The sequence below is a fragment of the Tachysurus vachellii genome, chromosome 7, assembly GCF_030014155.1.
Source record: "Tachysurus vachellii isolate PV-2020 chromosome 7, HZAU_Pvac_v1, whole genome shotgun sequence".
Taxonomy (NCBI): Eukaryota; Metazoa; Chordata; class Actinopteri; order Siluriformes; family Bagridae; genus Tachysurus; species Tachysurus vachellii.
This window is the reverse complement of record NC_083466.1, coordinates 25,419,677-25,443,555: the sequence shown is the minus strand read 5'-3', so window position 1 is coordinate 25,443,555 and position 23,879 is coordinate 25,419,677. Positions and strand designations below refer to the sequence as shown.

At 38.4% G+C, this 23,879-nt stretch overlaps 2 protein-coding genes across 4 annotated transcripts in view; both read right to left on the bottom strand.

The window, feature by feature from the left end:
* The window catches only part of LOC132848988 (type-2 ice-structuring protein-like), a 98,624-nt gene that overhangs the window by 50,871 nt on the left and 23,874 nt on the right, over positions 1-23,879 (bottom strand). The window lies entirely within an intron of this gene.
* sharpin (SHANK-associated RH domain interacting protein) lies at positions 9,038-23,470 on the bottom strand. The gene is made up of 8 exons (XM_060875136.1): positions 23,045-23,470; positions 21,065-21,239; positions 18,066-18,155; positions 17,696-17,837; positions 17,173-17,263; positions 16,759-17,050; positions 15,485-15,555; positions 9,038-11,854 (listed from the first exon to the last, which is right to left on the bottom strand). Exons 1-8 carry the CDS (start codon positions 23,294-23,296, stop codon positions 11,726-11,728), a joined length of 1,242 nt encoding a protein of 413 aa, XP_060731119.1. The 5' UTR covers positions 23,297-23,470; the 3' UTR covers positions 9,038-11,725.

Below are 23,879 nucleotides of genomic sequence, written 5' to 3'. Positions count from 1 at the left end.
CTAATTAGATTAATGTAATAATTACTATCTCTAGAAAGTATTGGTCTACTTACTAATTTTGTCTACTTACTTATTAATTATTTTCTAAATCCCAAATCAACCTCAACCACTTGAACAATAAGGAGAGACAAGAAACTGCACTTCTAATGTTTTATAATAAACAATATACAATTGCATGAATTATCCTTGAATTGAACAAAGTGTGTAACTAGAGGGAGAAGTTTACACTAAAAATAAACCTTTTTTATTAAAAAAAGAGAAAAAAACAATATATATATATATATATATATATATATATATATATATATATATATATATATATATATATTTTTTTTTTTTTTCTTTCTAAATACGTGTTCATATTCCCCATATGCTTCCAGAACTTCCAGTTCTGCTGGTGAGAAATATGCAGCCTTTTTTTTTTTGTCTGACGCTGTTGCCATGGTGACTCGTTATATCAGAGTCAGTCAATTTAGAGTTGATAAAACTAACTCATTTCAGCTGTTCTGTAACCGAAAACCCAGTTTCCCATCTCAAGGTAAATCAACTCAGAGTTCAAGTTTAAACTCCGAGTTGGTTGAACCACCTTTCTGAAACAGGCCCCTGTTCCTCATTGTTTATTACGTCTATTTAACCGTGCAGTGTTGCCGATGGCAGCGCGGAATCATACGTCAGTGTTTCCTCGTCCTTGTTCCTGTTGTATGTATTATTATTTATTAAACCCTATTTATTTGAAGCTATTCTGTATATGTGTGTCTGTCTCCCTCCTCCCGGTTGTGACATACGCTCACGTGTGTACTGTGGATTCGAGAATGGTCGCGAGCGTTCTGTATAAATTTCAGAATAATCGGCGGAATCTATTCCTGACAGCGCCTCGTTATGTAGATATTATGTAGATAAACAACATTTAACTCAATTGTATTTTTAATAGTAAAATGCTTTGCTGCCCGCGTATGTGGCAGAAGGTAAGGAATTAATCCGAGAAAGTGAAATATCGTGAAACTGATCATCTTTTTACCACTTTATCGTCAAATTTAATGTTTTAACACTGGTCCGTAGCCAGCCTATTGAAAGGGGGAGTTCTTTTTTTTTTCCTTCAAAAAGTGAACCTTTTTGCAGTTTTTCTCCTCCTTTAGTATTAAATTATGAGGTTCAATACTTCATTTTGGTGACCTTTTATGCACTAATTTGTGCATTGCAGATTGCTCTCTCATGTATTACCACCTTTGTCAGTCCATACACAGATCATAAGTTTAAAGACCACACTAACAACAGAATAGATTTAATGAGCTTTACTGAAGTATTAATAATAATTATTTTCATCATCATTTCTTGACTCTCTGTCAATGCCTCTTTGCTTGTTGCTGTATTTGTCTTGACACTTATGAATTTAGTACACTGGTCAGTTCCAATCTTCTTGGATGCAATTATTACGTAACTAGTACGTCGTGTGTTAGCTGGGTAGGCATCATAAATCAATTAATATACTAATCATTCCAGATCATTTACCTCAAGCGGTTCGCTTTGAGGTTCTCAGAGGAATAAAAACGCGAAGCATTTCCATTGGCTCCAGTCTGCCGGTATTGACCAATCACAAGTCGATATTGCACAGCCAATATCACTGAATATCCCACTATGTTTTATTAGTATAATTACGCTACGTTTATATGGATATTATATTGTAGACTATCGAGTGGATAAAATATAGAAATCCTTTTTATTACAAAAAATATATATAACCCCTCCCCCCATCATTCAGAGGCGATGCTTCACCGTTGCTTTGAAAAGTGTATTGTGAGAACTCTCTCTGAACCGCACGCGCCCCGCACACACACACGTCCAGCTACAATAATGTATCCTATTAATTTGAAACAGCAACCAAGAATATTTTTCACAAGCATTGATTAAAACAATGATGACAATAATCACATAAAACGACTTAAATTCTGGACCTTTGGCAGTGAGGGGGGCACCCGAACCCCCCCTGGCTACGGGCTTGTAACATGACTTATTTTTATAGACTAATGTCTTCTTGTCGCTGTTATGTCACTTTTACTACTTACAACTTGTACACAACAGAAAGTATTAACCATTTTAAAGTAATATCTTTCTTGTCTGTGTATTTTCTATATGTAGTTGCTCGAGGTGGCTAATTTTAAGGCATCTACCTTATAAAGGTAAAATATATATATACATTACAGATGTGTACATGTCAGCTAACAGCAGCATTATGGGTAATGAATTAGGCCAGAGATTGTGTAGGCTCAGAGCCTTGAGCCTACAGCATCTGTTTATTCCTCAGCACTTCACAGACGTCTACGGAGATGTCCGAGTCTGGTGAGGAATCCCCAAAGAAGAATCAGGGTGATGCAAAGAAAACCTTCAGTAGTGTAAGAATAAGATACTTTATACAAAATATACACAAACAAACATCGTATCTTTTACGTCAAAATTTATCGCTTTTATAAACATCTTTCTGATGACCGTGTGCTTTCATTTATTGCCTGTAGAAGACCAAGACAACTCCGTCGGTATCTGCGACAGCTTCAGAAAGGTAAGCTACATTACAGACGTGCATTTATGTAATAAGATCAAACTCAAAAACTTTATTAAGGCTCATAGTCTTGTGTGACATACAGCATCTGTTTTTTTCTCAGCACCTCACAGACGTCTACGGAGATGTGCGAGTCTGTTGACGAATCCCCAAAGCAGGCCTTCTGGAGAGTAAGAACGTCTTTAAATGTCACAATGTTTATATGTCACAATTTATTGTGTCTCTGAGAATCGTTTTGATTCTGTTTGTGTCTTCATGTGTAGGAGAAAATCAAAGTGCATCCTGCAGCAATTACAAAATGGTATGTTTAAGGAAAAATTACACAGGTCCATGTTGACATCAGAAAAGTCTAAGAACTTAAGGTTTTTAGAGATAAATTGTGTAGGCTCAGTGCCCAGATGTTAAAATGATGGTGGAAATCGACTGATAGTTACTGTAAAGACAAACAGCATTTGTTTATTCCTCAGCAGCTCAGAATATTCAGAAGAGACCCCTCAAATTCCCCCACCGAGACTGTTAGCGGGGTCCAGCCAAGTGAAAAACATGAAGGGAAACACAAAGACCCCAAAGGGTAGCACTGAGAAAAGAGCAGAAAGGAAGGTGATCAGGGTGAAGCCGGCCCCAACACATCCAGAGAAGAAAAGTAAAGGGGTGAAAGAGGCAGAGGCACAGGTAGGTTTACCAGACTTAAAGAAGATCTTTGCAATGAAAGCAGAAATGAAGGACACAACATCTCATGGACAAGCTAAGACTGCTGCAAATAAGGAGATCTCAAACAAGCTTAATGTGACAAAAGCAAAACCGACGACGGAAAGTGTGAGGCCAAGCTCTATTCTCCCGACAATCACAGAGGAAAAAAAGTCAAATATTCTGTTAGAAAGCTTATTCCAGACCAGTGAAATAAGTAATGTAATGGATAATGGGCAAAATATGAAGCTGCATAACCAAGAATGGAAGGAGGAAAGAAAGCCAACGAACCCAAACCACTTGGAGAACAGACTGGAAAAGCTCGTCCAGGATCTGAAGGAATTGGCCGTTTCTTCTGATGCCCAAATGAAGGAAAGTGAACCCGATTCAAATGAATTCAGGTGAGACACAGACAAGTAAAATGTGGCAAAGGAAGCTGTATTTATATTATTTTATGGAGTTGAATTCTTTTATACAGTGGAATGTTTTTACTACTTAATATCCAAACCTGCAAATCCACATATACAAGTAGTTCATTATAAACTCTGTGCCTCTCTGTTTCAGTTCCAATATGATGCCAAAAAAGAAGAAAAGGCGCTCAAAGAAAACTCACTCTAATGCAAATAGCGAGAGTCCGGATGTCTCTGAACTAAACAGCGTTCATTTTTGCATACCATTGCATCAATTGATCCCTGGCGGGTAAGACAGAATGATGTGTTAATCTTTCATTTAAGAATAAACTAATTCCAATCTGAATTTTAAAGATTTTATGCATAGTAATATTTGCTACTGAAATGCATTAGCCTATTAATGAACATATTAAAGAGCGCTAGTGTTCTTTGGTGAACATGAACGTGAATCTAACATGTGGATCTGTTGGCAGGTTGCCTAATTTTGGTAGCAGCTGCTACATTAATGCAAGTCTGCAGTGTCTGCTCACAGCTGATGCTTTCTGTGAAGAGCTCGCCGACCTGCTGGACAATTCTAACCAGAACAGAGATGACACATTCCTCAGGTGTTAAGATATTACATATTACTGTATATTTACAATTATATAATTGTAAATATAAGTGGAAAAAAAAGTTGATTTTTGGCAAAGAAAATGTGAAACGAGGACCGAGGTTAGAAATATGACTGAAGGTTGAGCTTATAGGCAGTTTTCTGGGGATCTTTTGCAGATGTTTTGTGGAATTGTGGAGAGTGAGAAAGGGCTTTCAAGCTCAATATAGAATGGATAATCTCCTTATAGACCTCATTAATTCAGCTGCAGACACCAACCCTGAATTCACCGTCAACAAGCAGAATGTGAGTTCACAAACACACACACACTAGAACATGGAGAAGTAAACACTCTAGATACAGTATGATTTAATGTTTATTTCTGTGTGTGTGTTTAGGATGCCCATGAATTCCTCTGCTACTGTTTGACCCAAATGGAGGAGTCTGGGCGAACGCAGGATTTGCAAGAGGATGGAAGCCCAGTCAAGAACAATTTCTCGTTCAAGATGAGGAACATCATAACATGCTCCAGGTACAAGACTTAACATACAGAGTTTGGAGTTTGGATATGATGCAGATGATGAGCAGATGTTGATGTAATTTTGTGTTTTGCAGCTGTGGATCTCAGAAGAAAAATGAAGTGGAAGTGTTTAATCACCTCTCCCTTCCTCTAGTACACCACTCTGTGGACGAGTGCCTCTACCAAACAGTTAATGTGAGCTCTCAGCCTGCTTCTCTTTCTTTTATACATCCATCACTTTATATTATCACTGAACCTGTTGTATATGACTAATTTGTCTATTGTAGAAAACAACAGAGGTAGAACGCAAGTGCACTAGGTGTGGAGCAGAACATGCCAGCTCAAGCTGGATGTTCCACACTCTGCCCAGGTAAGGCTGCTACACACAAACACACACACACACACACTGGTGGGTTACAAGTGCTGTAAAAGGTGCCACCAGTGACTGCAGATCTTCAGCTCTAATACTTTTTCTATAACTTTTCATTTCTTTTCTCTACAGGTTTCTGATTATTCAGCTGAACAGGTTCAAAATGCATAAATGTCACATAGTCCTCAAGCTGAAGAATCCAATGGACATCCAACCTGAGCTGCAGATAGGAAACTGCCTTCCTCAGTCAGACACACCCAGATCAAGTATGTTGTAAATAATAAATAGTCTAAGCTATAATGCTTACAGCCAATATAAATCACATCCAGGTTAATTAAAGATGAGTTAATGTTATCTTTGTACCTTCCTTCTTCATGTAGAGAACAGCAAAGCTGAGGCCAGAGAGAAAGGCAGAACAAACGCGAGCGAGAGAGAGACAGACACAGTGATGGATGAAGTGAGAAAGATAGGAAAGAGTTAGGAAGGAGGATTGTAGTGTGTACACTTGAATTGTGTGTCTATATGTGACCTATATTGTGTGTTGTTTTTAGGTTGGACCAACCGCCACGTATCGGCTGATCAGTGTTCTGAGCCATGTTGGACCCTCAGCTGAATATGGTAAGATATAAACACACACATAATATCACGTATCATTTAGTGAATTATTTAGGAAAACACATGTGACACACAAGGATGTATAGTGATCCGTGTGTGTGTGTGTCTTTTCCAGGACATTATCTATGTGATTGTTCCAGTGGCAGGCCTGAAGAGTGGATAACCTACAACGACCAACTGGTTACTGCGAACACAGAGGAGGATGTATTAAGGTACAGGTCGTCTGATGCCTACGTGCTCCTCTATGAGAGACTGAGCACTGGATGAAGTCAGAAAGCTGGAAGATGTGGCTGGGCTTGGAAAGGTGTTGGTGCAAGTAAGAGGATGTGGCAACAAGCAGGGATGATGCAGAAGGGGGACTACAGAGCACTTTCTAGCAAACAAGCACCTCTGTCAATAACCCTTTTGGCCTAGTGGAATTATCACTGTGAGTTAACTATGGAGAGAAGATCATGTTAGCAATTCTCGGTGCAGCTCGGTAACTGCTAAGTAGCAGTACAGGAAGTGGTCCTGAACTCTAATGCTTCTTGTACAGAGGCCATGTATGATCCAACATCAAAATCCAGTGTATCAAAGAAGATCAACTTTTCCTCATCTCTGGCTTGCTCATGTTTGCTTTAAGCCTATTTTTAGTCTTACGCAAACCTTAAGGTTTTGCTGTCTACCTTAACAGCCGCATTTCATAGATTAAAAAAAGATGGTACATTTCACGCAAGCTCATTTCACGGTTACATCTGTAACTAGCATTCATAGTTTTAATTTGAAAAGCTAAATTCTTTTCTAATTTCTATTACTATGTAATACATAATATTTCAATTCAATCCAAATTTAATTGTATAGCATTTTAACAATGGACTGTCTCAAAGCAGCTTTACAGAACATAAACATAAAACAAATGGTTAATATAAAGATTAATATAATACAATAATTCAAGATTAATATTAGATACATGTTAATATTTATACATCTATTCACCACTGAACTGGGAACACCTGTAACCATCTTGGACATTTATGCAGAACAATCTTTAGAGCTTACACAGAATGGTGCAGAAAACAAAGCAAAATAAATAGATAAATAATTTTAAAAAAGCACCTCAAATACATTGTGGCATTACGTTCAACCTATGTTTTTGTTTAGAATCAATTATATATGAACATTTCATAGCTTTTATTATTTCTTTTTTAATTACAGGAAAATGCAGCCTTGGTGTAATTTCATGGAGGAATTCAATGCAATATGTGTCAGAAATGTGATAAATGTGGAAAACAAGTCTGAGGCGCATCTCTAAATTCATTAGCCAACTTTTGAATGAACACATTTAAATGTTCAAAAGTTTTCTGTCAGTAGTTGTCTACAACTAGCAACTAAACATAGCAAAAATGTTTATATATATATATATATGTATAATATATATATATATATATATATATATATATATATATATATATATATATATATTAATGTGTTTTCTTGATTTATATGATTGTACTTTATTTATGTACTGTAGATAGGTACAACCTATCAAAGGTTTATTGTGAATGTTCAGATCACAATTAACATTGTGCATGAAATTATTTATTCTAAATAATAGCCGTTTGCGAACACATGATAGTTTGCCTTAACAACATCAAGGTTTCTACAATGGCATGACATTGCAGTGGGGTGTAATTTTCATATATTTATTAAATGCGCCGGGGTCATTATTTTTTGCTTGCTAGCAGTCATGCTAACTAGCTAAGCTACACAGGCTAACTAGCTACCTAATAGGTTTGTGTGAGACTTGGACATGTTTAAAAACTCAACAAAAAAAATCACTAACATTTTTCTATTATTTATTTATTTATTTATTTATTTATTTATTTATTAATCTTATACAGACTGACGAATGGACTCTGTTATGATTAGGTATATTACGTGTGTGTGTATACGTATATAATACAAAACAATGAGGTTTACAACAACTAACTATAACTAGAATGTACATTTCCTGAAGAAAATGTGAATGGTGCTTGCATGTGAGGCAGTTCCCCTCATTGTGCTGAGTGTTTTGATATGTCACATGTCCATGTTGTGCTAATTTTTGATTTTCACCTGACATCACGTGACGTCATCAGAATACCCGTGAGCAAGTTACCCTCATTGTTCTGAGTGTTTTGATATGTCACATGTCCATGTTGTGCAAATTTTTGATTTTCATGGAATTTCCCATTCATTTCTATGGGATTTTTTTGCCCACATTTTCGTCCGCTGTGGGAACATCGTTGGATCACTTATAAAAGTCATAGCACACCTCTCCTCAATGAGCCGGTCAATTTGATACCTCCTTCATGGGTCTAGGACAAAAGCTGCGGGACAAGTTACGCGCCGAAGTTTTGTCCGGCACAATAACAAGAATGTTGCTTTGCAAAAGCACTATTAATTAACAGCGTGTTAACGGTGAGGTCTTTACTGGGAGAGTTGAGAAGAGCAAGCAGAGACAAAGCTGGAATTATGGCGGTAAACATGTGACATAAAAGCTTTATTTTAGCTCGCGAGTGTAGAACATGTACACACTCACGTGTGCTCGGTTTATACTTTATACTAAATCAGTATGCATCAATATGCATTTACAGTATGCAAGTAAAATCACTGCAAAAATACTTTTTCTTTGACCCAGCAGTGGGAAGCATATCATAGACACACAAATAAATAAATTAAAAATATGTAATGAAAACTGTAACCTAAACTAAAATACATTTCAAGGGGGTTAATCCATATATGTTTTTTTTTAATCGATCATGAAGGACCCTCTCCATCCTGCACATAATCATACACCTAGACCTAGAGAACACCTGCTTTTTTACTGTTACTCTGTCTTGTCTGTTATAGTTTTACAGTTCTAATTTTATATTGTACATTTTTTTGGCCGCTATCACTGGGACCTTAGTACTTTCCCTTTCATGTACCATCCTGGATCAAGTTTACGTCACAGATCAGAAAAGGGGGGAAACTGGTCTGGTTTAAGTATTTCAGAAGCTTCTTAACAAACAAAGCAGAAATAAATAAATACATACACAGCCAGAATAGAACAGCAAGACATCAACTGATCTTTTGCCATCTTTATCTGTCCAGTTGTGGTAAAGTGGACAGAGTGGTGCAAAAGACAAAAACAGTGAACTGAAGCTTTGTGGACAGAAGCACCTTGTTGAGGAGTCAGTGAGAGACAGTGAATGCGTACAGGAACGAGGACGTGCAAAATATATACATTATGATATCAAATACATAGACTATATAAAATAAATCTGCATGCTTGTTCTCATATAATTTTATTTTCCATAAAATTAACACCAAATATAATTTACTCATATACTGTATAATAAATGCACTCGTTTACAATCAGGAGATCGTGCGGTACAAATAAATGCCGACACGGGATTTTCTTAGACGGGTTTTGGTTTTGTAATAATTATATTTTCAGCAGATTTTTGTTACATTATTTACGGCTGGTGAAGTGCATATTACTGAGCTGCTACATCAGGCTCGTTATGTGGATTGCGATTTTTTTATTTATTTTTTAACAAAAACAAACATGACACCAAACCGAGGCCCAGTACCTATTTGCGATAATAGTTTTACAGAAGAGAGGGAGAGAAAAAAAGATAAAATAAACCAAACCAAGGGAAAAAATACAAGTCTGTTATTAAGAGTTCTGTAGGATCATCAAAATCAAATTAGAAAAAAAAGCAACAATTTTTTTTTAAACATGGTCATTTCTAATTATTCCAATATGCATGAATGAGTTTTAATGAAATTGTTCCATTCATTAGGTATAGCATGCATCAGTAACGAATGATCCTCCTACAATCTTAAAACTTAAAACATAAATCTCAAACAGAACTCAAAAATAAAAAAAAAGTTAAGAATACTTCGCTTAAGTATTCGACTCAAGTCTGATATTCTATATTTACAAGTGAACAGATTACCTTTTCTCCCCTCCTGTGCACCTCTTATTTAAAGTATCCCTGAACAGGTCATATTTAATTAAAGGTGGGGTGCACGATGTTTGAAAGCCAATGTTTACATTTGAAATCACCAAAACAAACACGCCCCTAACCCAAATGATTCTCACCCGTTTTGATAGCTCCGCCCCACACATACATACGTAACCCAGACAACTATTATGGCGCAACCTGCTGGGGCAGCTGGCCGAGGGAATATTTTTATCAATAAATGAACTCAATGAGTAATACTATGGTAATACAGATGTGTTTTTGTAGTACTGTGTGTTGTACCGTGAAAGCTTTAGCTCCGTTTCACGTGGAAGATGTTCAAGACCTAGAACCCTATTGGTTAAGGTGTTGGACTACTGATCAGAAGGTCATGAGTTCGACTCCCTGCTTCACCAAGCTGCCGCTGCTGGGCCCCTGAGCAAGGCCCTTAACCCTCAATTGCTCATTTGTATAAATTAAAATAAATTGTAAGTCACTCTGGATAAAAGTGTCTGTTAAATGCTAGAAATGTAAAACCTGAGGCAGAGGTAACGGCAGGTATCCGCCATGTCAATGTTTCAATCGCTTTCTGCTAATGTCAGACATGCGCACTGAACACTCTCTCCGCCACATATCGACAAGACACGCCCCTTTCTGCTATTTGGCTACATGCTTGTTTTGATAGTCGGCCCGACTCAGTTTTCTGAAGCATTTTTCAAACATCGTGCACCCCACCTTTAATGTACAGAATTAAAAATGATTCAAAACTACAAAACAAAAGTCTAGAAGCATCTCTACACATGCATGAAAACACGTACGTATGAATATACTGAAGTAGGAACGCTCCTCTCCGGGGTCAGTACTTTTGACTTTTGAGTACTCTTTTGTGATCATGCTGCAGTTCAGGTTTAACATTGTTCATGAAGATCATCACAAACAGGAGCACTTTAAAGAGAAATACCTAAGATGTCAGAATAAGAGTCTTAAATATGAGTAATAAATTCTCCTCGGTTAATTCTAATCATTTGGATAGCAGATTTGAATTCTCAATTCTAATTAGTCAGAAGGTTACTGTTTTTTTTTTTTAACTGCAATGCTGACTGTAAAAGATTTATAAACCGACCTTGTTCTAAAAATTGTTGTTCCTATGGTAACAATGTGTGCGTCTCTATAGTAACAACAGACTGGAATATCGGACGTTCCTGACAACCTGAAAGTCATATAATGAAACAAAGATGTAGAAATTGATGAAAGAGAGAAGTAGACTTCTAACATTTATGAAAGGATTTTTGTTACAGTTAGTAAGTTTTCTGCCACAAGACAGAGGAAGTTACAGAGGAGTTAGCGGTTTCTCAGTAAGATGCCAAGCTGTGTTTGACTGACTTCATGAAAGATGAAAAGAGCTGCTGTAATGGAAGTAATGGAACAGGAAATGGTGTCACAGACATTCCGCAGCGTTAAACATAACTCTAAATGGATACGACTATGATGCATTTTCTTTAAAAAAAAAAAATCATAATAATTTAAAACAAACAAAAAAAAAAATCAACATCATGGCAGTAACAATAACTCACTTTATCAAATCATCATTTTTTATGCCATGTGTGATTTATTGCTTATTTAAAAAGAAAAAATATATCAAGGCTGCTTTTAATAAAAATGAAAACTGCTGTTTATTTGTAGAGACAGTGAACTTTAAGGACAGTAAAGGAGCTGATGTTTGATGATCTCCACTGTGAAGTTTCATTGTCGTCTTCATCACTCACTCGCGTGTAGTCGATCTCGGCTCAGATGTCGCCGAAGCGTCTTTGATGGGATGCGACTCAAATAAAAGAGCATGGCATGTGGCAATACAGATTCCTAGATATGTTAAGAGTTCAGGGAGACTTTTTCTCACCTCGGTTCACTCAGCACAATGTATCATCTTTATATATCCACAATATATCTTTTCCATATCTGTACTGGCCTCCTTCCAGCTGAAAAAGTTCACAGTGATGTTCGGAAAGCTCTTAGAGCAAAAGAGCCGCTTCCTCGGACGCGCTGAGCTCCAGACGAACAGGTCTTTCTGTGCTGCAGATTTCACAGCCGGGCCTCGTTGGTTTGTTTATGAATGTGCATGAAGGACACGACCAACCCAGCTGGTGGGAAGAAGAAGAAAAAATATTAGTGATTAGTGTCTACTTAGACCAGTGGAGCTTCCATACATTTGCTTTTGTTCTAACACCAGAGGAGAGGATGTTAGACTACAGGCAGTGTTGTATAAAGTACTAGTAAGCAATACTTGAGTAAAAGTACAAGTATCGTACTAGAAAAAGACTTTGGTAGAAGTGAAAGTTACCTTTTAAAATATTACTCAAGTAAAAGTCTTAAAGTATCTGATATTTACTGTACTTAAGTATCAAAAGTCATTTTCTGATATTTAATGTACTTAAGTATTTGAAGTAAAAGTAAAAAGTAAAATTTCAGTGATTTTCGGTAGGCATAAGAGGCACTTCATCCGGTAGGAAGAATCTTTCATTCCAATGTACAGAAACATTTCTTGCAAATGGGGTGGCCAGGGCAACTTTAGGGGGTCCACAGACTTATGACACAAATTACCCTAACAAGGAGCATAGATGAATCCCATAATTGCTCATTAGAGGTAGAATATATCTCTCATAATCTATTTTAGAATTTTTAATATTTTATGTTATAATTTTATCTTGTGTATGTCACACATAAATCAACACCTAATTACATTTTTATGTAAAGCCTAAACTGATGAAACCATCTATAACAAGCTAAACTTAAATTCTGAACTGGACATGTGACTGACTAACTGACTGACTGCCTGGTGGGTTCTCAAACCTGTTGGTGGTTCTTGTGAAGTCTGACTACTAGCATCAGGCAGGAAGCTGCTCTGGGGTACTGTGGTGATGCATGGGCTGGGGTCTGTTTGCACCTGATCTATATGTGTTTGCTTCTTTAAAAAGAAGTCTGATATCTCTGCCTTTCTTTTCATTTTTTTATTGACCCTATGTAAAAATATGACACATGGATATAATACATTTAAGCATCAAATACGAATTTTTTTTTTTTTATTAAAACTCAACTTTAACTACAAATCCCACTATAATAATTGTCAGCATAAATGACTACTTTAATCACCTTTATGATAGCTAACAGGCTGTCTGCAATTGCAGTAATCTTTTGAGTATCATTACCAGATACATAGTTTAATAACAACATTAAACACTGACAGCTGTAAAACTAGTTACCTCATATTAGCTAAACATTTAAAGACTTGCACACAGACACTGCACTGTATATGTGTATAACTAACACAAATGTCAACGACTTGTATATTATGGCTAAACTGGGGAACGAACCGATTTCTCTTGTCTAATCTGTTAATAGCGTCTAACGTCAATTTATATAGCGACAACTTTCGAAATATTTTTCTGGAAAACTAAATCCTGATGTTTAATCTCAAAACTTACCGAAATTTAATGTTTTAGTACTAGACTGTTATAGTATTCCTCTCTACCTCTTCAATTTGAAATGTTGAGCAGCGCCGCGACCAAGCGTCAAACGAAGACTTCTTTTGATAGGTGAAATGTCAATCGGCACCAAACTTCCAATGCTATCAAATAAAAATTCGGGGTGACACCTGGGGTGACCCCGGACACCCCTCTGGCTCTGCCACTGCTCCTTTGACAACATTACGCTGAAATAGAGCGTGCGGAGCGTAATGCAATCTAGGAGCAGTGATTCGCCAAACCTCCCTTATTGCAGTCGCACACATTTCTTCTGATTTTATTTTGTAGTAACGAGTAATGAAGATGCTTATTGGAAATATAATGGAGTAAAAGTATACATTTTATCTAGGAAATATAGTGGAGTAAAAGTGAAAGTTGACATAAATTTAAATAAAGTAAAATACAGATACGTGAAATTTCTACTTAAGTACAGTAATGAAGTACTTGTACTCCGTTACATTACAACACTGACTACAGGTTGCATGTTCAAATCCCACCACTGCCAAGCTGGTACACCTGGATCCTTGATATATATATTATATATATCCTTATATATATTAGGGCTGGTAATTTAACGCGTTAATTAGATTAATTAATTATGAGAAAAATAACGCATTAATATTTTTAACGCATTTAACGCGCCCCGCCCCTCCCCACACCTTATCTTGCAATAAGCTGTAGTGGCGAGTTAGTCAAGCATGATGCCAAACGACACAGATCTGCCTGGCTTTCTGAAGGGCAAATTTAAATTCAAAACTCTTTCCAATGGAGCCACTGATAAAACCAAAGTCCTTTGCGTTCTCTGTAATAAGGAATTTGCCTACCATCGAAGTAGTTCCAGCATGAAATACCACCTGAACTCAAAACATATTGCGAGCTCTGCAGTTAGCACGACCCCGGATGCTGCAGGCAAGCTCCGCCAAACCACGCTGAATGAAAATTGCCGCAAATTAAGTAATTCGTCCTCAGAAATACTAACAAATGCAATATCTAAATGGATTGCAATGGACAGTAGGCCTGTTAATATTGTGGAAGACAAGGGGTTAATGGATGCTTTTCGAATTGCGTCTTCCGATACAAGCTACACACTACCGGCAAGACGTACAGTAGCTGTATGACACCGAAAAACTATCAAAACAGGAAAAATTGACTCAAGCACAATATGTTGCTCTGACCGGAGACCACTGGACTTCAATCAGTAATCACAACTATCTAGGTGTTACTACAGTACTCACTTCATCGATCGTAACTGGACACTTCAGTCCTTCGCGTTAACGGTACTTAAAACAGAGACACGGCATTATTCTGATGCATGTGCCGAACAGTTCCTAACGGTGGCAGACAAGTGGAACATTACAGAAAAAGTGACCACTATCGGAACGGACAGCGCTCGAAATATGGTTGCAGCAGCAAGAAAACTTCCGTTTGATCACATCCCCGGTGCCGCGCACATATTGCAGAGGACCATTACTGTTTGCCTTCCGGACAGTGGGTTTGTTGATGCATTGACAAAGTGTTGCAAAATTGTAGGACATTTTAAGCACAGCCCTGCTAACACAGAGGAGGTACATCAGCAACAAACAGCAATCGGACAACAAAGAGAGCAACTGATACAGGACGTTTCAACGAGGTGGAACTCATCACTCGATATGATCACACGTCTCTTACGGAATGAAGAGGCTGTTAAGGCTACTTTGCCTAAGTGAAGACTAAGTGATAGGCCATTGTAGCCTAAGTGATAGGCTTGTGTTCAATAATAAAAAAATGTTATGACCATTGTAGCCTAAGTGATAGGCTACAATGGCCATAACATTTTTTTATTATTGAACACAAGTGATAGGCTTGTGTTAAATAAAAAAACTGCTTTTTGTTATATTGGTTCAATCTTCCTCAAACACAATCATTTTAAATGACATTTTGCAAGAAATTCTCAACTAATATTTATGTGCAATTAAATGCGATTAATTAGATTAATTAATCGAATATTAATTAAATATATATATATATATTTCTTTATATATAAAATTAAATATTTTCACTACCCATATTTATGCATGTTTTTTTAAAGGTGTGATAACTTTAACCAGAATATATTTTCATTTACAGCATGACAAAACTCCTAAGCACTTGGGCATGTGTAGTTAGCTCTCAGGCTTTATTTAAAACATCCCTATTTGCTGGTGTATTTGTGCTTTGAAAGAATATGAGTAAAAGCTGCAATCTCATGTTCGTTATGCGTATTGCTTGTACCTGTGTGTTTGTTGGTCTCACTCCAGGTACACGCAGCTGCAGTCTCTCCAGGTGTGTCTGACAAGTTTTTGCTGTATTTCATAAAAACATAAAGGTAGTAAGCTAGTGTTATAAATATTACAAAGTAATTATTACCGGTTAAAGTCCCGCCCATTTCAAGACAAGCCCCACCCACTCCGAGTCAGAACCAGAATCAGAATCTTTGCCTTACAAGTCAGCACAAAATTGGGTTTTTGGACTGTTGGGGGTGCTAGAGGGCTTTTTTTTAAAAAAATGGCTGTTTTTAGTGATTTTTCCGTTATAGCACCACGAAGTGGGCAATCGCCACGGTTTTTGAACTGTGACCTCAGTTTGACCTCTTTCACATGTGTCCCAAGTTTGGTGTTGATAGCTCATTTAATTCTTGAGTTATTGACATTTTAGCAAAACTGGCTCCTCACAGTCCAAACTTTTTGGGGCCCCTTAAGGACCCTGAATCAAAATTATTATCAAAATAAATCGAAAATTATTGTCTATGAGAGTCCAGAGAATATTACTGCACTGGATTGGTCTTGATCAGGCGGAAAACCTAGGACTAGTTAGCAAAAGTAGGTTTCGGATAAAATGCACGATAGCGAAAAAATTTAATGGCGGAAATGAAATTGGAGATATACGTTTTTTAAGTCATGAGCCAAGGATTCCAATGATATAAAGCACTTGAGATTTGGACATATGGGTTTTAGGGGTTTAGGGGTTATGGGGACAAACACGTTTTGGGGCGCTGAAGCGCTTTTGGAGTAACTGTGACCAGTACTACCATCTGACCAAGTTTGAGCTCTCTAGGCCTTACGGTTTGGGCTGCACGACCGTTTCTAGGGCGGAATAATAATAATAATAATAATAATAATAATAATAATAATAATAAAAATCCTAACAAAAACAATAGGTTTCCAGCGCTTCGCGCTTGAACCCTAATAAAAATCCTAACAAAAACAATAGGTTTCCAGCGCTTCGCGCTTGAACCCTAATAATAATAATAATAATAATAATAATAAAAATCCTAACAAAAACAATAGGTTTCCAGCGCTTCGCACTTGAACCCTAATAATAATAATAATAATAATAATAATGAGTAAACACTCATATAATCTCCAATAATCACTAAATAATATAAAAAACACCCCAGGACATCTATTATAAACGAGTCTTTTGGTTGAAACAGATAGAGATTATGTGTAAAAACACTGGACTATTGCTGTCATCAAGCTGTACTGTGATAGAGTGTGAAGCGCCACCTTCGTTTGCGTGATGTAGTCGGGGAGGCAGTGTGCTGTATCCTCTCCAGTCGTGGCTGAGTGGTGCCGAGGTCGGTGCTGGTTTGGGCGCGGGTGCGAGGAGGGCGCTCTCCTGGTCCTGCTGGCACTGCAGTCGGCTGAGGCTGGCGTGGCGCGCTGAGAGGAGGTAGAGAAATGCCGTATCTCCGTCTCGACACACGCCGTACGACACCAGAGAGCGCTGCTCAGAGCACAAACACTGACCTATGACCCAGCGCTGCACTCTCGGGTGAAAACCATATTCAGCAAACATCTGGGACAGAGACAGGAGTTAGGAAGAGTGAGTGAGAGGTTCGACCAATCTTTGATGCAGCACAGAAACCATGTTGTGTATACACATGAACACATCCAGTAACGTTTTACTTTCTCACTCACCTGCTGCTTGAGAGATGCTACAGTCATGTGGGGGGTGACTTTCACCGTGACGCAACAGGAAGACGTGGCATCTTCAACAGCAACTGCTAAGCTGCAAAAACACATGACAGAGAGGTGCTGTGTTTGTACAGAAATAGTTAGCGTGAGCATAAAATAAACCTATTAGACTCAGTATTTTGTGGTTTGTTCTGAAAATGCTTTGTTAATTGTTGAACACTGTCACGTTATTGTGATTTTAAAAAAGTATATTACTAGATTTCTATTAACGAAAATGTTCTCAAATATTTGAAAACATGATAGCTTGATGAAAATGGAAAAAAGACAAAAATGTGTTTGAAATGTAGCAGATTTGGATGGATTATAGAGTTAATAAGTGCTGAATAATATTTCAGAGCACAAACACACCTACTTTATGTTTTTGTGTCTACAGTCCAATATCCTGAGTAAGAACTCTAGATTAAACCTGAATGTCCTGGTGTGGGGAAGGTGTTTATTTACTGCTTGTAACTAAAAGAAACTCAACCTGATCTCTCCGTCTTCAGGGTCCGTTTGAGCCGGCTGGATGGTGAGTGCCATCTGCTGGTGTGCTAGGGATGTAGCGTGCTGCATTGCTGCCTGAGCGTCTCCGGCTTTAATGGCTCTGGACAACTCAGCACACAGCTCCTCTACAGAAATGACAGCATTCATGGAAACAAAACAACGAACAACAATTACACAATTTGAATACACAAAATACTTAAATACAAATAAAACTGCAATGTGTTAAATTCCCAAAGCCAGTTTATTGAGATTTACTGTAGCACAACTTCTAAATATGACACTCTGGGTGGATGTGGTGTGAAGAGCGGTGTCTCACAACAATAACCACAGTGAAGATTCTTCATCTCACTCACCTTTTGCTGATAATGACAAGGCTGCACTCTGCTCGATGGGTTTCAGGTAAGGTACTGAGTCATCAGTAGGATGAGAGGCAATGCCTGCGACTGAAAAACAGAATAGACTTTAAAATACATCAGATGAGACAGCTGGACTGCACTCAGCTTTTACTCTACATTATGTATGTTAATTATAATCCAGCGCTCAGCGGTGTCAGTTAGCCTTCCACGTGCCTCTGTGTGGGTCTGTCTGTGCACATCTGCATGTTTCCTCAGCTTGTCATGGACTGTGCATCTATGATTGTTTATATGTGTCCGTCTGTGCATCTGTGATTGTTTACATGTGTCCATCTGTGATTGTTTACATGTGTCCATCTGTGCATCTGTGATTGTTTATGTTTGTCTGTGCATCTGTGATTGTTTATGTCTGTCTGTGCATCTGCGATTGTTTACACGTGTCTGTCTGTGCATCTGCGATTGTTTACACGTGTCTGTTTGTGCATCTGTGATTGTTTACACGTGTCTGTCTGAGCATCTGTGATTGTTTACACATGTCTGTCTGAGCATCTGTGATTCTTTACACGTCTGTCTGTGCATCTGTGATTGTTTACACGTGTCTGTCTGTGCATCTGTGATTGTTTACACGTGTCTGTCTGTGCATCTGTGATTGTTTACACGTGTCTGTCTGTGCATCTGTGATTGTTTACACGTGTCTGTCTGTGCATCTGTGATTACACGTTTCTGTCTGTGCATCTGTGATTGTTTACACGTGTCTGTCTGTGCATCTGTGATTGTTTACACGTGTCTGTCTGTGCATCTGTGATTGTTTACATATGTCTGTCTGTGCATCTGTGATTGTTTACATGTGTCTGTTTATGCATCTGTGATTGTTTACATATGTCTGTCTGTGCATATGTGATTGTTTATGTCTGTTTGCATCTGTGATTACACGTGTCTGTCTGTGCATCTGTGATTGTTTATGTCTGTCTGTGCATCTGTGATTGTTTATGTCTGGCTGAGCATCTGTGATTGTTTACACGTGTCTGTCTGTGCATCTGTGATTGTTTACACATGTCTGTCTGTGCATCTGTGATTGTTTACATATGTCTGTCTGTGCATCTGTGATTGTTTACATGTGTCTGTCTGTGCATCTGTGATCGTTTGTGTCTGTCTGTGCATCTGTGATTGTTTACATGTGTCTGTCTGTGCATCTGTGATCGTTTGTGTCTGTCTGTGCATCTGTGATTGTTTACATGTGTCTGTCTGTACGTGTCTGTCTGCATCTGTGATTGTTTATGCGTCTGTGTGCGTGTCTGTCTGTGCATCTGTGATTGTTTACACGTGTCTGTCTGTGCATCTGTGATTGTTTACACGTGTCTGTCTGTGCATCTGTGATTGTTTACACGTGTCTGTCTGTGCATCTGTGATTGTTTACACGTGTCTGTCTGTGCATCTGTGATTGTTACACATGTCTGTCTGTGCATCTGTGATTGTTTACACGTGTCTGTCTGTGCATCTGTGATTGTTTACACGTGTCTGTCTGTGCATCTGTGATTGTTTACACGTGTCTGTCTGTGCATCTGTGATTGTTTACACGTGTCTGTCTGTGCATCTGTGATTGTTTACACGTGTCTGTCTGTGCATCTGTGATTGTTTACACGTGTCTGTCTGTGCATCTGTGATTGTTTACACGTGTCTGTCTGTGCATCTGTGATTGTTTACACGTGTCTGTCTGTGCATCTGTGATTGTTTACACGTGTCTGTCTGTGCATCTGTGATTGTTTACACGTGTCTGTCTGTGCATCTGTGATTGTTTACACGTGTCTGTCTGTGCATCTGTGATGTTTACACGTGTCTGTCTGTGCATCTGTGATTGTTTACACGTGTCTGTCTGTGCATCTGTGATTGTTTACACGTGTCTGTGCATCTGTGATTGTTTACACATGTCTGTGCATCTGTGATTGTTTACATGTATGTCTGTGCATCTGTGATTGTTTACATGTCTGTCTGTGCATCTGTGATTGTTTACATGTCTGTCTGTGCATCTGTGATTGTTTACACGTGTCTGTCTGTGCATCTGTGATTGTTTACATATGTCTGTCTGTGCATCTGTGATTGTTTACATATGTCTGTCTGTGCATCTGTGATTGTTTACATATGTCTGTCTGTGCATCTGTGATTGTTTACATATGTCTGTCTGTGCATCTGTGATTGTTTACATGTCTGTCTGTGCATCTGTGATTGTTTACATATGTCTGTCTGTGCATCTGTGATTGTTTACATATGTCTGTCTGTGCATCTGTGATTGTTTACATATGTCTGTCTGTGCATCTGTGATTGTTTACACGTGTCTGTCTGTGCATCTGTGATTGTTTACACATGTCTGTGCATCTGTGATTGTTTACATATGTCTGTCTGTGCATCTGTGATTGTTTACATATGTCTGTCTGTGCATCTGTGATTGTTTACATATGTCTGTCTGTGCATCTGTGATTGTTTACATGTCTGTCTGTGCATCTGTGATTGTTTACATATGTCTGTCTGTGCATCTGTGATTGTTTACATATGTCTGTCTGTGCATCTGTGATTGTTTATGTCTGCCTTTTATTATGCCTCTGTGTGTATGAATCTGCCACTGTCTGTCTGTCTGCTTGTCTGTCTTTCATCTGTCTGCCTGTCTGTAAACCTGTCGGTCTTTCTGCTTGCCTGCCCCTACACAACTTAATTTAAAAATGAGAAAGAGTGAGATGCTGTTGATGTTAAATGTATTTAAAGCAAGTATTTATTTATTTTTTCATCTGAATCACCATCATTTTTTCAAGCCTCACCTGATCTAGTTCAGGAAACAAGTTCAGGAGCAAGTCAGTGAGGGTGTTACAAGCAGTATTGAAACGGGGCAAAATGAATAGATCAGGAAGAAGTTAAATATTCAGACAGTAAACAGGATAGAAAAAGTGCAAGGGACGAAACAGCACACTTCTGAAAGCAGAAATGTAAAACTGAAAGTGAACTCTGACCTCTGTGGGCTTCCCTCAGTGATGAGATCATGACAGTGGCCCACTCCTGGGCCTCCTGCTCGCTGCGGAAAGTGAAGACCAGCGTGTCATGAGGCGGCTTGATGACAAACAGCTCGTGGCAGCGAGGCGACTTGATCTCGTACCTCACTGCACGCAGCTCGAACTCTGCCAGAGACTGAGGGAGAGAACAGGCAGCACATTACAGGCTCATTTTCATATGATTCAGAAATCCAGGGTCCCTGTTCTTCATGTGTGGATCCCTCAGACCATTTGACACGATCCTGGATATTTGTAAGTCTATTCTATCAATCTCCTTATTTTTATTCACAGACAGCGGTTTTCAAACAAAGAGTTACAACATGTTAGCGAGACCATCAATGCCTCCTATGGCTTCACTGTAGAGGACTATTGCACGTATATAATTAACTTTCAGTACGAATCATAACTGAGACAGAACGTCGACTAATTCATGTTTGTGCAAGAAGCAAAACTTTATGCTTTTCTTTATGAAAAAGCAAACAAAGGCAAACAAAATATCAAATAGAAACAGTAAACTAGAAAAGCACAAAGAAAACAGAAATAATGTTAGTTAAGAAACCTACAAAAAAAGTGGGGCTCTGGTCATTTTATAAGTTTTAAACAGGTTAAACTTTGTGAAAAATCTGTCGTATTCTCGGCTTTGTAGTAACTTTGTTGCCGAATCTGAACTCTGCTACTTTCCTTCCAGGCTTTATTTATGTTCATAACGTCTTTAAACGCATCATGAGAGTTGCATCGTATCATTAGCGCTTTTGTGTACAAACTAAAACACTAGTGTCCTGTTGATGCCTCTTTCACGTCGCGTAACAACCCGCATGCCTTCTGTTAAAAGTTTGTGCACCTTGTAAACTTCCCTAGAAGTAAAAGGGGCAGGGCTGAGCAGCTCGGTTCCAGCATATATCGGGGCCTGAAAACTGTAAACAGGAGCCTGAATCAGAGAAATATGACCATATCGTTGGACTGTTACGGGTCACTGCACCGGCCCGAAGATTTTACAGAGTGCACCTTTAATTATCTATAAAGAGAAAACAAGTAGTGACTGACAACTCGCACAAATAAAAAGGGGTTACAATTAAGGACTTTATATATATATATATATATATATATATATATACACTGTATATACACAGGGCTCTCAAGTATCACGCATTGAGAGTGGCAGTCATGCATTTCGGTCTTTTGTCACGCTCTCCTGCCACACATCGTATTTCTCACGCAGAAAAACTTTTTGAATATTTATCATATATTTAATATGCCGCAGCGCCCAAAATGTATCTGTCCGCACCGCTGTGTCTATGGAACCAGGCAGGAATCAAGCGCGTTTCATTTCTTAGTCGAGCCTGACACTTATCAGCCAATCAAAAAAAGAGGCTTCACAATAGCCAATCAGAAAATAACACTATTGCATCTGCATAAGATTTAACAAACAACCAACCAATGAAAAAAACATTCTATTGGCGAGGGCATTTTCAATGGTCAGTTTGAACAAAAGCTCAACACAAAACAGCTTGTCTCATTGACATTTGAGCTTGACATTGTCCTCAGTCATGACACTAAAAATGTCTGGGCTTGAGCTGAACTGTTTTAAATGGGAGCAACATTACAAATGATAAAGGAGTAAAAAAAGGCAACAATAAACAATAATCTCTCTCTCTCACACACACACACACACACATGGGTAGTTGCTGGGGGGTTGGAAATGTCACTCTTGCCTGTCTTCAAAACTTGAGAGCCCTGTTTATATATATATATATGTCAGATTATTCTGATCATAGCCAGGGTCTTCACAGGCTTTTGGTTTCACTTTGCTGACAGTTCTGGAGTCAGTGGATTTTTCTCATCTGATCTTCTGGATGTGTTAGAAATACATTAGGAGGTTGAAGGAGAAAGTAAACACGAGGGAGGTCAGATGTGTGCTGTGAGGACACGAGCGTTAGTTACCGTGATCCTGCCGTTACTGCCGGAGTCTCTGACGGTGAGGCGGAATTCTCCGGGCCGGTTCGGGTCCATGCTGAGCTGCAGGCGGAGAGACGCGTCATCATCCACGGCACCGGGGGAGCTGAACGGCCGCAGCGCCCCTCGTGACACCGACACGCGCACTGACATCAGCACCGTGCTGCAACCTGAGCTCGAGCTCTGCTGTAACGACGGTGACGGAAGCACCGGAGCCCAAACACCCGAACTCAGAGACATCACGACCTGTTATTATACTTTAACCCCAGGGATGAGAAAACAAACCAGAACAGAAGAAAATATGATGAAGTTATGTAGAGTGAAACGAGCACAGCTCTGAGATCATCATCATCATCATCATCATCATCACCACCATCATCATTACTGTTCCTTCTGACACAGGAGGAATGAAATCAAAACAGGAAGTAGGTCCGTCTGATTTTAGTTCCCCCGGAAACTTTGGCCACGGAAATATGTGACTGTGCTTTTTTTTTAATCCTGTTTTCATTACAAATGTATGTTCTGTTCACTATTTAAACTATTTATTCTATTTTTTTTATATATGTAATTTATTGGAAAGTCATTAAACTGTTTATAAGAGTCTTACTACATGACCATCACAACCACAATAAGTAGTTTGTTTGTAAAAGAATCCTGTGTCAAGTCTCTTTTAGGGCCCCAATAATAAAATGTTTAAGAGTTCTGGATTTGTTTTATTCTGTGTATCTGTGAGGTTTGTTAGATTTATTCTATAATAATGTCATTTTCTTCACAGAAAGGAAGCAAAGGTAATCTAAAGTCTGTACAAAATCTAAGACATTTT